This window comes from Crotalus tigris, unplaced genomic scaffold, assembly GCF_016545835.1.
Source record: "Crotalus tigris isolate CLP2741 ecotype Arizona unplaced genomic scaffold, ASM1654583v1 scf7180000018916.1150873, whole genome shotgun sequence".
NCBI classification, from domain to species: Eukaryota; Metazoa; Chordata; class Lepidosauria; order Squamata; family Viperidae; genus Crotalus; species Crotalus tigris.
In genome coordinates this window covers 408,359-422,854 of record NW_024097271.1, presented here as the reverse complement: position 1 = coordinate 422,854, position 14,496 = coordinate 408,359, and the positions used below count along the sequence as shown (strand labels likewise).

The window sequence follows — 14,496 nt, the reverse complement described above, 5'->3', positions numbered from 1 at the left end:
CTCACAGACCTGTAACTTCTTCTTTAAGAGGCTCCTCTGTCCTCCACTCATTACCTGTATTAATGGCACCTGTTTGAACTTGTTATCAGTATAAAAGACACCTGTCCACAACCTCAAACAGTCACACTCCAAACTCCACTATGGTGAAGACCAAAGAGCTGTCGAAGGACACCAGAAACAAAATTGTAGACCTGCACCAGGCTGGGAAGACTGAATCTGCAATAGGCAAGCAGCTTGGTGTGAAGAAATCAACTGTGGGAGCAATAATTAGAAAATGGAAGACATACAAGACCACTGATAATCTCCCTCGATCTGGGGCTCCACACAAGATCTCACCCCGTGGGGTCAACATGATCACAAGAACGGTGAGCAAAAATCCCAGAACCGCACGGGGGGACCTAGTGAATGACCTGCAGAGAGCTGGGACCAACGTAACAAAGGCAACCATCAGTAACACACTATGCCGCCAGGTACTCAGATCCTGCACTGCCAGACGTGTCCCCCTGTTTAAGCCAGTACATGTCCGGTCCCGTCTGAAGTTTGCTAGAGAGCATTTGGATGATCCAGAAGAGGATTGGGAGAATGTCCTATGGTCAGATGAAACCAAAGTAGAACTGTTTGATAGAAACACAATTCGTCGTGTTTGGAGGAGAGAAAATGCTGAGTTGCATCCAAAGAACACCATACCTACTGTGAAGCATGGGGATGGCAGCATCATGCTTTGGGGCTGTTTCTCTGCAAAGGGACCAGGACGACTGATCCGTGTACAGGAAAGAATGAATGGGGCCATGTATCACGAGATTTTGAGTGCAAACCTCCTTCCATTAGCAAGGGCATTGAAGATGAAATGTGGCTGGGTCTTTCAGCATGACAATGATCCCAAACACACTGCCCGGGCAATGAAGGAGTGGATTTATAAGAAGCATTTCAAGGTCCTGGAGTGGCCTAGTCAGTCTCCAGATCTCAACACCATAGAAAACCTTTGGAGGGAGTTGAAAGTCCATGTTGCCCAGCGACAGCCCCAAAACATCACTGCTCTAGAGGAGATCTGCATGGAGGAATGGGCCAACATACCAGCAACAGTGTGTGCCAACCTTGTGAAGACTTACAGAAAATGTTTGACCTCTGTCATTGCCAACAAAGGATATATAACAAAGTATTGAGATGAACTTTTGATATTGACCACATACTTTTTTTCCACCATAATTTGCAAATAAATTCTTTCCAAATCAGACAATGTGATTGTCTGGATTTGTTTTCTCATTTTGTCTCTCATAGTTGAGGTCTACCGATGATGACAATTACAGGCCTCTCTCATCTTTTCAAGTGGGAGAACTTGCACAATTGGTGGCTGACTAAATACTTTTTTGCCCCGCTGTATATAAAACTGAAATTTTTAAGACTAGAAAGATTCCTGCTAACTATGCCAATATTTATGTGTTTGCTAAACAAAAGAAATGCAAACATGCAGAAACATTGAGAACAACCCTGGTGTGTAGAGTATTGGTGATATTGTCTCTGATTATCTATTCTGTACAATTTTTATAAAATATTTCCAGGCATCAGATAATATATTAATAATTAATATTTATAAATTCACATCAACATTTGTGAATTGCAGAAAAGGCCTTTGGTATGGTGCCGTGGATATTTCTGAAATTAGATGAGTCTTATTCAGATGATATGGATTTTCTTTTTGTATGTGTGTTGATAGGATTTGTATGTGATACTCTTCTCTCTTTGTTTTGGATTTATTTATTTAATCACACTTCTTAACTGCCCATATCCCTTCATCTGTCAAAATCTGTTGAGTAATCGTCAAGGATATCCTTTATCTCTTTCTAATTTGTTACAGAAAACTTTGACTTGTTTTATTAGACAAATAAAGGACATTTCAGATATAACAATGCTGTAGCTGAGAACAAACATATCATATTCTTATATAAATTTTTATGCCAAAATCTTTTGACATTGTGCACTGGTTGGGTAATGGGATTTTTCAATTAACAGTCTATGTTCTATTCTCTGTTCTACGTACTATATCTCTTTAAATCAGTGTTCTTTAAACTGTTTCAGAAAATCCTGGGGTGCCACAATAACTTGATTAGGTTCCATTACAGACAAAGGGAATAAAAGCGGTTTACTTGAATATAGAGAATTTGCTATAACTAGAGCTTTTTTTTTTTTTGAACAGGGATTTCTGGATCTTTTTTTAATTAACAGGTTCCATGGCCTGAACAAATTTGTAAACAGCTGTTTTAGATTAGTTGTTTAGATTACTCTAGTTTTTAAAGAATCTGAGTTGTGCAAGACATATATAGATTACCTAAAATTGTAAAATGGCTCTATAGTCTGTAAAATACTTCAGAAGAATTAGTAGTATATAAATCTCAATTTTACTATTAATATCAGAATGTGTTTTTGGTAATTCTAAATCTGTGATATAGACAATTAAAGAATATTTTAAGGCATAGTTTAATTATTTATAAGAACTCTGGATTAAGGATTCCCAATAGTTCATATTATCAAATAAATGAGTAAGAGTCTTAAGAATATTAAATTCTTATTCTTGCAGTATTATGTTTCTTATCTTAAATTGAGATTAATTGGACAAAATATTGTTTTTCACAAATTCTGACCTCTCCAAAGCATGCTATTTATATTGGCAATGTAAAATAGTTTAATTTATGTATTTACAGGCAGCCTATATATCCTGTAAATAAATATAATTACATGACTTGTTTATTTATACAGAATAAATATCATTAAATATATAATGATTCTATGTGGCTCACAACAAATCTGTATGATATGGGCTTGTCCAATTATTGCCTAGTTTTATTTATCAACCATATTTTATAAACAAGCATTAAAAATATGATGTGAAGGTATTTCTGAATTGTACTGTATATAAAATATTTTGAAGAAATGAAGAAATGAATATATTGATCAAGGAGTCAGCAAAAAGATTTTCTCTTAAGTATTGGAAAGGCAATAAAATTCCAGACTTATAATTTTGGATTGTTGTTGTTGTCTATTAAATAAATGATCTGAATTTTTTCATATTTCCTGACAAAGATATTTATTTGGACATAATCTGTGATTGGCAAATGCAAACATGTTTAGACAAATCTGATGTTCTTTTTCATTTTTAGCAGTCTCTTTCGTCTCTCTTGTCTGAAGAGAAAAGATTGGTTTTTACCACTTAGAAAACAAAGAAAGTTAGAGTGTATTTTTCTCTTCTCCCTGTGTGTCCACTCCATTTTATGTCTGTTGTATGTAATCTATGTCTCACTTAAATAGATATAATCTATGTCTCACTTAAATAGATGGCAACCTTCCCATTTAAATTGGGTTGGATGTTAATAACTTGATTAAAATAACCAATAGATGGATGGATGGAAGGATAGACAGATGGATGGGTGAAACTGTATAATAAATTGGATAAACTTGTTTAACACTTAAACTACAGTGTTTTGTTTTGGGTTTGTTTTTTTTTTTTGCTTCGTATTGTATAATTACTAGTTAGCTGAATTTGCTGTGATTCTACTTATCAGAAAGAGTTGGTTGTGTTTATATCTTGTAACAATAAGATGCAGTGACAGCAACTGGAGGCAGGAGGATGCTTGGGCTCTTATCTGAAAAACCTAAGAGCTATAGCATATGGAGTACTGATAACTTAATGAAAGTTGGATAAATAAAGGAAAAGAAGCTTCATTGTATCAGAAGAAAAATCCATTAGTGGGGTTTTGTATGCTGTTTTCTATTAGTTAAACTGCTTTGAAAATCTTAGTGAGCTTTTCCTTTGGTCTTCAAATAACAGGTTCTTTTCTTATATTGAACACATTTGTTTATCTTAAGGGCCTGAACAGTTTGGGTGCTTTTAATTTATCTCTCCTTTTTGCATTTTTTATCTCTGTATGAACACATGGACTTCCCAGTCCTCCTCCACCACTAAAGCAGTTTCACAATCCTCTGCATCATTCTTAGAAATATTAATGTGATCATGAAGATAAAAATATTAAACATTCTTTCCTGATTTATTTTCAGGCATTACAAGATGCCTCCCCCCAATCCTTGTCCACATGAAGTCTCTGAGCACAGTTTACTATTCTGACAGTATTTGTTCTAGACAGTATCTAAAGAAGCACTTCATTGATTTTGATGAACTTGAAATTGCCATGTGATTGCTTTTGGGCAGACATACTAATTTCTGCTGAAGTTGCTACCCAGAATTGATGTCAGAAGTGCCACTTTGTCAATGTACTTGAGCGGCATAAAATTAGGAATGCAGGTAGGGCGGAAGTAGTTGAAATTCAGACACTGTGATGACCCATAGTTTTTTGACATTTATAAATAGGCATTTATGTTTAGCTGTATTATTATTCATTTTAAAGGGAACTATACTTTACTTAGCAGAAAAAATATGTTCTTGAGAAAGTGAAATTATCTCTTCGTCCAAGATAGCCCTATTGATTTTTAGATCGTAGATCAGGGGTCTTCATACTTTGCCCTTTTATGACTTGTGGACTCCAACTCCCAGAATTCCTCAGCCAGTGTGCCTGGCTGAGGAATTCTGGGAGTTGAAGTCCACAAGTCATAAAAGGGCAAAGTTTGAAGTCCCCTGTCCTAGATGATATATGATTGAGGTATGGAGATGAGGAAGCTTAGTTTCCCAAAAGTTAAAGTTAATTCATGAAGCTTTCTGGGTTTCCTTAGGACTAGTTTTATCTCTCATATCATAGAAGTCTTAGAAAAAAACAGCCTTTAAAAGCTATGTATACCATTCCACTCACTGTGGAGTAAGATGCAAATATTATGTGTATAGTATCCATTATTGGATGCACCTTGTTTTCTTTTATAAAATAAATTGAATCTTTTTTAATGTATTACCGTACTTTCTGGCGTATAAGACGACTTTCACAAGCGTTAAAATCGGCGCCGAAGTCGGGGGTCGTCTTATTCGCTGAGTCGTCTTATACGCCGGAATATATGGTAATTTACTTGAAAGGAATATTGTTACATTGTAAACATCCAAAGAATATATTGGCAGTTGCTCATAGTTTCCAGCGTATAAGATGACTTTCTAGGCATGTGACTCAGTGCCGAAGTCGGGGGTCATCTTATACACCGGGTCGCCTTATACACTGAAATATACGGTAATTTACTTGAAAGGAATATTTTTAGATTGTAAACATCCAAAGACTATATTGGCAGTTGCTCATATAAGAATAATTTCTTCTTTTGTGGGGGGAAAAAGTTAAAAGTGGTAGGCTTCTGAAAGTTTGATGCACATAGAAGTGTTCTATAAATGCAAAATTAAATGGAAAAGATCTGGAATCATTTACTTTAGACTTGATGGGGGAATCTAATTTTTAAATTTTCTTTTCTATAAAAAGACTTCCAGTGAAAACTAAGAATACAAGAGAAAGGCAGAACCAGGATTTTATGCACGATATGCTAGATAATAAAAGTTTTTTTTAAAATGAAGTATTATACCAATTGCTGGTAATAAATTCTTCTCTAAATTTCTCTTTGAATTCTGGGCAATGTTAACACAATAGTATAAATTCAACTAATTTTTTTTTTAAAGGTATAAAATGTGGTCTGATGGAATTTTGGTTTTGGACTTACGCAGTTCATTTTTGGTTAGTTTTTAAAGGATTTGATTTTTTTTATCTGTTCATAATATATGTATATTTCACATCTTCTTATGGCTATGGCTTATATGGAGAGATAGAGCAGCAGAATTTTAAACTTTGGAATTATTATGTATACAAGATATTTCATTTTAAATGTGCTGAATTTTGTTTGATACAACTGATAGCCTATACGTTTTTTTTTTTTTTGAGAAGGGATGTTGTATTCTATATTTTTTTAAAAAGAGAAGTTTCATAATGTGAAAACACACATTGAATCTTTTGAGTTCCTCCAAAATTCTACATTTTAAAGATTTTTCAAAGTTACAAAGTTGAGTGCAATATGCATGGGTAATGAATAAATGAAAAAAATATTGAGTTAAGTCTGCATTCAGTTGTGGTCACTGTGCAAATGCAAAAAATAGCTAGCACTAGCTGAAGAGGGAGGGACCCCCTCTCTCTTTCCCCTCTCTCTCCCCCCCCTTCCCTTTCTCCCTCCCTACCTCTTGCTCTCCTTTCTCTCCCCTCTACCTCCTTCTATATTCCCTAGACCTTCTCCAAAGGTATTAAAGGATACTCCAGAGAATGGTTAGCACAAAGGGAGGGGAAATTGATCACAGATGAATATAACTCTTAAGGTTGGAGCAGTCAGTTTTCAGGATTATAAGCTTTTTAAAACTGCTGCCCAACGAATAGAGTACAAAATAGGGATTCAGGAGGATGAACGAGTACTAAGAATTAAGGAAACTTTGTTTCTGGCAACATGCTCAATTGAGGAAAGTGTGATTGGTACCAGAACTAAGATTATAAGTCTCTTCACATACATTCCATTTACAATTTTGTCGCAATTAATCCCATTACCCCTTCAGAATCCTTTCCTGCAACATAATTTAGTCAAGTAAATCTCCTTAGTTCTTGCTATTGCTGGATAATTGGATGTCAGAAATTTTGCAGTTTATTGCACATCATCTAGGGACCTACCAGTAGATAGCAATTTCTCTTTTGCCCACCCCTGGCTTAAAGAATAAATGTAAGAACAAAAGAAAAAAGGAAAAGAAAATCAAACCATATTAAACAACTGGTTTGTCCTAATCAAGCTGAACCAACTTTGATAGTTTTAAAAAGCTTATTTTCTTGTTACTGTTTCTATTCTAAGATGTTTCTGAAATAGAATAACTAAGAAGATTCGAAGTGTATTAGCCTCAAACTTTTTTTTTTTTGTGGTGTTACACTGTCTCATATATTATGGAAAGATTAGAGTCATAACCAGATAATAACCATAATTATACACAGTATAATATAATTCATAATCATAAAATAGTTCTGAAATCACCAAATCATATTTGTGTTTATTCTTTACAAGTTGATGAAAATGAGATTATAAAGTATTTTTACACATTATGTAATATATTTTATTATTATTTGACAGATTTATGGAAAAGACCAAATGTGATAAAAAGGATTTGAAGCTATATAGAATAAATGAATGAAAATTATTTTTTTGAAAACACTAACCTTCAAAAAAGTGAATGTCTTACAGTGTTCTATGTGTTAAAACAAAAACATGTACGTACATTGTCGTAATACACTGAGATATGCTATCACACAATAATCTAAAAGAGAAAATGCTTACCATTGGAGGTAATACAGCCTGCTTAAGAAGCAGCAGCAAATGTGTAGAGGAAAAGAACAGAAAAGACAGTGTTTTAAACTATGTAACTAATTTGCTTTTTTAAAAAAAATAAAGGGACTAATTACTTATGATGGTTCAAACACATCTTCTGCATACTTTTGGCTACTATGGAAGTTACTAAATTCAAAAGAATAAGGGCTGATATTATTTTCTTGTATAAAAAATTAAGCATTTCATTAGATAATTTAAGATAAATTTTCTGGTAATTAATGAGAATGGTATAAAGCAGCAAAAAAAAACCCTTATTATTATAAAAGTGTATGTAAAAGAGTATGAATATTTTAAATTGATATTTTAAAACAAGGCAAATGCTAACTTTTTTTGTTATGCTTTCCCCCATAAATAGGTGACAAAGAAAGTAAAGTCGATGCAGATGTTTCATACACCAGTAACTTATGCCATGCAAGGGGATAGGGTTGGAATTTGTGTAACCCAGTTTGATCCAAAGCTGTTGGAACGAGGCCTCATTTGTACACCTGAATCTCTCCAGACGATCCATGCTGCCATTATCTGTTTAAAGAAAATCCCCTACTTTAGAGGGACTCTTCAAACCAAGGCAAAGTTTCATATTACAGTTGGCCATGAGACTGTTATGGGAAGAGTAATGTTCTTCAGCCCAACTCCTGATGACTTCAGTAAAGAGCCTCTGGAAAATTATTTTGATTTTGAAAAGGAATACCTTTATGAGGAGGAATATCTTTCCAATGATTCAAAGTCCTCAGAAGAAAACAAGGAAAATGGCCAAGTTGGAGAAAGACAGCTCCCAAAACAACAGTGGGCCTTACTAGAATTTGAAAAACCAGTTACTTGTCCTAAATTTTGTCTTGTAATTGGTTCAAAATTAGACACTGATATTCATGCAAATACTTGCAGACTGGCATTTCATGGGATACTCCTCCATGGAATGGAAGAGAAGAATTATACAGAGGAATGTCTGCCAAAACTCAAGGTTTACAAGATGAAACATAAGGAAGGACAAGTAGAACGGGTAAGCTTGCATGATATGAAGTTCCTTGGATGTGCAAGGATCTTAATATGGGAAAGGGTAATTAGGAATGGACTATAAGAAAGATGGATTCCCTTCATTTATTAAGGAAGTGTTGGTTTGCCCCTTCTCAAGAAACCATCACTAGATCCAATCATGCTGGACACCTTTCATCCAGTTTCCAACTGTCAGCCAATTGCTCTTGGGTTCACCAGGAGAATCGGCAACCCTATCTTAGGAGCTAGGACAATGGTTTTACACAGTCAGCAAAGTTAGGGATGAATTTCCTATAGAAGGTAGAAAAACCCTGAAAGTACTGGACATTTTTCACATTATGGGGGAGGGAGAAAGTGCAATGATAGTCTGTAGCTTTGATGAATATATCTGTATGCCTTCTGTGGAGATTTTGTAGCCCAAATAGTTCAATTAAGGTTGGTCAAAAGTGCATTTTTCTAGTTTGACAAAGAGTTTATTCTCCTGTAATTTATATAATACATTTCTGACATGGGTGACATGCAAAGAGGGACCTTCAGAATAAACTAATATGTCATCTAAGTAGAGGAACCATTTCTGAAAATATATCATGAATCTAGAAAAAAACAGCTCCATAGTTAACCAGGCTGAAAGGCATTGCTGTGTTTTCAAATTTATTGTATCTTGTATCGAATGTTGCTAAATACTCATGTCCTTCTTTCATTCTGTTTCAGCACTCCTGAAGTCTAGTTTTATAAAGATCTGTGTCTTTTGAACTGATCCAGAAGAATTGAGATAAGCAGGGAGTGGATGATAGCTTCTAATTTTTAACCTGTTCAGGCCTTTATAATCATGAATGGTACCCACGGGGCTCCCTTTAGAGTGGTTGGTGTTTTTCCTTGTTTTTGGGTGCCAGTGCTGGTGAATTGGAAGAGCAATGAATCCTTTTTTGATATTGGCATGCAAATATTCCTTGAGAATGGCTAAATTGTATCTAGACATGAAATATGGTCTCTGCTGGAATTTGGGCTCCTGGCTTCAAATTGATCATGCAATTAGATGCCTGTTATGAGGGCAGCATGATTACCTCTTCTTTTCCAAACACATTGAAAAGTCTGCATATTTTTTCTTGCAGGGTTGACCTTGCATTGGAGTGGGAGAGGGGTAAACTTGCAGGGCTTATAAGTGATATTACTGACATTTACGGGAGGGAAATGAGAGTGTCCCTCACTCCCAACTTACTTCTGGATCATGCTACTGAAGCTACTCTATTTCCAAGATGATGAGCATTTGAAAGAAAGCAATTACATTGATTGTTATGAACTCTGTGTGATCTTTGATCGTCAACTGCAAAGCCATGCACTGTAGAATCAGTCCTGCTTTTAGTGGCTGTCCATTGATCATCTTGACTGTCGTGGGCAGCATAGTCATTGAATTATTTTCATTCCCAAACAAGGCACCTGCCCTCTGTTTCACCTCAGAAAGAACAAAGCCCATTAACTAAAAAAGGATTGAAGTAAAGTATCTATATCAGCATAAAAACAACAGAATAAGGTTGCCCTCATTGAAACTTGCTCCAAAGAAACAGTCCAAATATTAAAAGATGCCAATACTGTAATATCAAATATAAGCATCCACTTACTGCAAGAAACAAATGAATATACAGCATAGCTGAATACTGTACTTATAACTGAATACCGTAGATGCAAAATCAACAAAGAAAAAAAGTGCATCATCAAAATGGAAAATCAGGCTGGAAAATAAGATCATTTAGCTAAGATTAGATACAATTAAGTTGAAACAGATAAAAGAAGCTGAAGAACAAGGAGACAAAAGAAATATTACCATCAGTGGAGAGACTGCAGTGAACTAATTAACACCAGAAGAAGGAGGAGGAGAAGGAGGAAGAGAAGGAAGGGTAGTAGTAGTAGTAGTAATAGTAGTAGTAGTAGTAGTAGTAGTAGTAATAGTGGTCAACAGCAGAAGTTAACACCAGAAGAAGATGTCAACACCAAAAGGAGGAGGAGGAATAGTGCAGTTTTGGCTGCGGCTATGGGATAATGTAAAGAAATAACAAGAATGCACTTGGGTAAAGGAGGTGGATAAAAAAGAAGCTGAAATGAAAGAACTTGTGATAACAGAAGTGGTGGAGAAAAGAGGAAGAAAGATCAAGAACTGATCAGCTCTAGGTGAAGATGAATTGCATGTTTTGGTTGAAATATCTGACTGGGGTACACCCACTCATTGCCAAGTAGTTCAGAATATACTGCAAGGAGATGAAATTGAAGACTAGTTAACATCTGGCAATAATAGAAGATCCAAAAAAAAAAAAAAAAGGACAGTACCAGGCAACTACAGACCAATTGCCCTCTTACCAACAACTTTCGAATTGCTAGCTGGTATGTACCTTATATGGTCCAACAGCATCTAGTTGAAAACAAACTCTTTCCACTTGAGTTGAAAGAAAACTACTCAAACAGAAGAAGAACAATGTTGACAAGATTTTGGAAACCGACAAGAGAGGGAAAGCCAACCTTGGTGTAGCTTATACTTATTACATGAAGGCATTATACTCACTGCCCCATGACTGGATAATCAAGGTCCTAGAAATAATAGTAGAAACATCAGAAGATTTGTGCAAAGGTCAGTGGCACAATGGAAGACACAGTTGCTGGTCAATGGTTATGGAAAGGTTAACATCAAGAGAGGAATCTTTCAGGCAGACTCACTGTCGTCCCTACTGTTTTGTCATTGTACTGATTCCTCTGTCAGCAATATTGACAACAAGGCCATGGCTATCAAACATCAAAACATCTGTCAGGCTGTCCCACCTCCTTTACACACAGGAGCTGTGTGGAAAAAACCCATTTGAAATTAGAATTGCTGTTCAATACTGTTTGAATATTGCAATAGAGTTTGGACTGGACAAATATGCCACCCTCACCATCAACGGGAAAAATAATGAAAACTGAAAGAATTGGATAATAACATCAAGAATAACATCAGGAATCTAGATGAAATAGATCATTACAGATACCTGGGCATTCTTTCAAGCTGACAAGATCAAGCACACCGAAGTCAAGTTAGAAGTGAATATATCATGAAAGTGAAGAAGATCTTAAAAGTCCAAATTCAGTGGAGGAAATACCAATTAACCTGGGCAATTCCAGTCATTAGGTACGGCACTGGAATAATGACTGAACTCAAGCAGAATTAAAGGCCCTGGATAGGGAGACCAGATATATAGTGACAATGAATCATGCCACTGGTGGCAAACCTATGGCACGGGTGCCAGAGGCAGCACTCAGAGCCCTCTCTGTGGGCACTCGCGCCGTCGCCCCAGCCTTAGGTTTCAGCTGGGTTTTATAAAACCTTTTTGGTTTAGGCCTCTGCTGCCGTGTACAAAAAAAAAAAAGGTTCAATCAGTTAATTTCAACTTCTCGCAGGAAAAAAAAAGATCTTGCAAAGTTGGAATTGATTGATCAAACCTTTTTAGTCCCACCCAGTCTGCCATTACCACCGCAGCCACGCCCACCCAATGGGCCACATCCACCCGGCACCCGACGATGCATAAGTGGGTTTTGGGTTGCAGTTTGGACACTCAGTCTCTAAAAGGTTTGCCATCAATGAATCATGCCTTTCATCCATGCAGCAATGTTGACAGATTCTATTCACCAAGGAAAATAGGTGGTGGTGGAATGTTGCAAGTACATCAGATGGTTGAAGAAAATAAAAGGGTTTTGGAAGCATATCTGAAGGAAGGTGAAGAAGATGCACTGAAGCTAGTATACCAGGAAGGCTTACTGAACACTGGAGACCAAACTGGCTTACAAGAAGGATAAAATGAAGAACAGAAAAGAAACATGGGAAGATAGACCTTGGCATGGCTAAGAGCAGGAAAGTTGAAGAAAGAGACAACAAATGCATATCAAGCCAGAATTGAGAAGATAGGAACAGATGGAAAATTCTACTTCTGCAAAGAAGCTGAAGAAACAGTGGGCTCCTAGTCACCTGCTGAAAGAAGATCACACAGACTGACTACAAAGAACAGCATGAGAAAGTAGCAACAATGGTCCATTGAAAGATCTGCAAGAAATACCATTTGCCTAGAATCAAGAATTGGTGGACAAAGTAATAAGAAAGTGAAGAAGCTAAAGTGTTTTGGGATTTTAGAATTCAAACAGAAAAGCACTTGCAACTGGAATGGGGCAACTATGGCCAACTCATTGCAGGACACCTCACCACGGCCAACTCGCCATCAGATAGCTTGCTGCGGGACAATTTAACAGTTCTATTTAATTATTTAAAATAAATAAAAAAATAATTTTTGCCATTCACATTTCATTCTGTTCCTCCTTTTGCATCCTTTCTTCAATGATTCTATTTCACTATTTGTTTGATGTTAGTGTAACTCTTGTCTTGCAGCAAGTTGTCCTGCAGCAAGTTGGCTGTGACAAGTTGGCCATGATGAATTGTCATACACCGCTTGCAACATAACACTCCAGACTTAACAGCTGTCAGTGACAAAATCTCTGGATAGTGGAAGTACCTGGAGACAGCAGACGAAGATAAGAAAAAACTGGAAAAAATAACAAATATAAGGACTTGCAAATAGAAGGAGAAAAACTATTGCAAAGAAATCAAAGATTATACTAATAGTAATAGGTGCCTGAGTTACAATTCCAAAACATCTGGAGCACCACTTGAATACCATTGGCAGTGACAAAATTCACATCAATCAGTTGCAAACAGAAGCTTTACTTGGAACTGCTTACATTCTGTGATGATACCTTTAACACTTTAACAATAACTACTTATCCCAGGTCATTGGGAAGGACTTGACAGGTGGATAAAAACTTCAAATCCACTCTAAACATTTGGCTGATTATGCAACAAACTATTCTACAGCTGAAATTAACTAAGTTAATATTGTGAGTTAGATACAGAGCTGAATTTTTTGGCTAAACCTCCACATATTTCAAACAGGGCTAAACTTTTACTAGAAATTCTGCAGGAAGCCTAGTCTTCTGAAAAGCTCAAAATAATAGAAAAGTAAGATTTAGCGTGCTACCACCACATTCTCCCACTTGCTAGAGTATTTCTTTAATATAAAAGTGATTATGGAGACATAGATGTATATCATTGTTAATATTAAGTGTAATATTCTAAAACATAATTTGTGTTTACTTAGAGTATATGTATAGATAGATGGCTTGGAAAAAAACAGCAGCTTAGTCCTCAAGGGGAAAAGTATGAACAAATGGGTGATGAAATCATTGAGTGCTTTAAGAAATGTCCAGCCTCATAGAAATACTAATTCAGACGGTTCCACCCTATTGCTGATAGATGTCTGGAGATTAGAACAACTGAATTTACAGTGTCTATTCTTGACATTGATGGAGAAAAACTATGTTCTCTTTGTCAAGGAAGGAAGTGGGTGGTTGCCCTTCTGTCAATGCTGTAGAAAGGCACTAAATAATAATGTCTTTTATATATGCACACATATATCTCCTGCCCCCAGGACTTGGTGTTCCTATTAACATATTAAAGAGGGGGGGACAGTTTAGCTTTAAAACTTCTAGGAGAGTTCAAATAAAAAAAGATCAGGCTTACCTTCTGTAGCTTGCCAGGTTTATAGGGTCCTGTTTCTGAAAAAAATGGGGAAAACTCATTTCGTGTAATTTTAATTGACTTAGTTCTTCACCTTTAATGATAAAATGTATGCAACTTCTCCATTATTTAATGGCCAATTCATCATGAAATTCAAATCAGGCAATAATGAATAAGAATTTCCTCTGATTATTAGGTTACCACACTACTTCCATTGTTCTCTCAATATCCATGGTTTTGTTCTACTTTTCTACAAACAAAAGTTGCTAAAGATTGTTGTGGCAGAGAGAGACTGAAATTATATCAACTATGCCAACTTTGTCTTACCCAATAGATCAATGGTTCTCAACCTTTTTAATGACGCGACCCCCCAACCGGTCGTAAGTCGAGGACTACTCAACCGGTTGTAAGTCGAGGACTACTCAACTGGTGCAGCACTGTTTGCAGACTGGGACTTTTGGAGGGCTCAGAAGGGCAGAGACAGCCTGGACAATTCCTATTGGCTTTTGAAAGCCAATAGAATTAGACTCTATTCAAGAGAGTCTATTCCATTGGCTTTCAAAAGCCAATAGAATAAAAGGGAGTAGCACAGCTAA

The 14,496-nt window shown here is 36.2% G+C and overlaps 1 protein-coding gene across 6 annotated transcripts in view; it reads left to right on the top strand.

Annotated features, from left to right (window-relative positions):
* The window catches only part of EEFSEC (eukaryotic elongation factor, selenocysteine-tRNA specific), a 165,331-nt gene that overhangs the window by 79,838 nt on the left and 70,997 nt on the right, over window positions 1-14,496 (top strand). For all 6 annotated transcript variants that reach the window (XR_005558413.1, XR_005558414.1, XR_005558415.1 and 3 more), the window contains exon 5: window positions 7,679-8,320. Coding sequence is in view for 3 of the 6 variants with exons in the window: in XM_039357369.1 (XP_039213303.1) it covers window positions 7,679-8,320 (642 nt within the window). In the remaining 3 variants the exon portion in view is untranslated. The remainder of the gene's footprint in view (window positions 1-7,678; window positions 8,321-14,496) is intronic.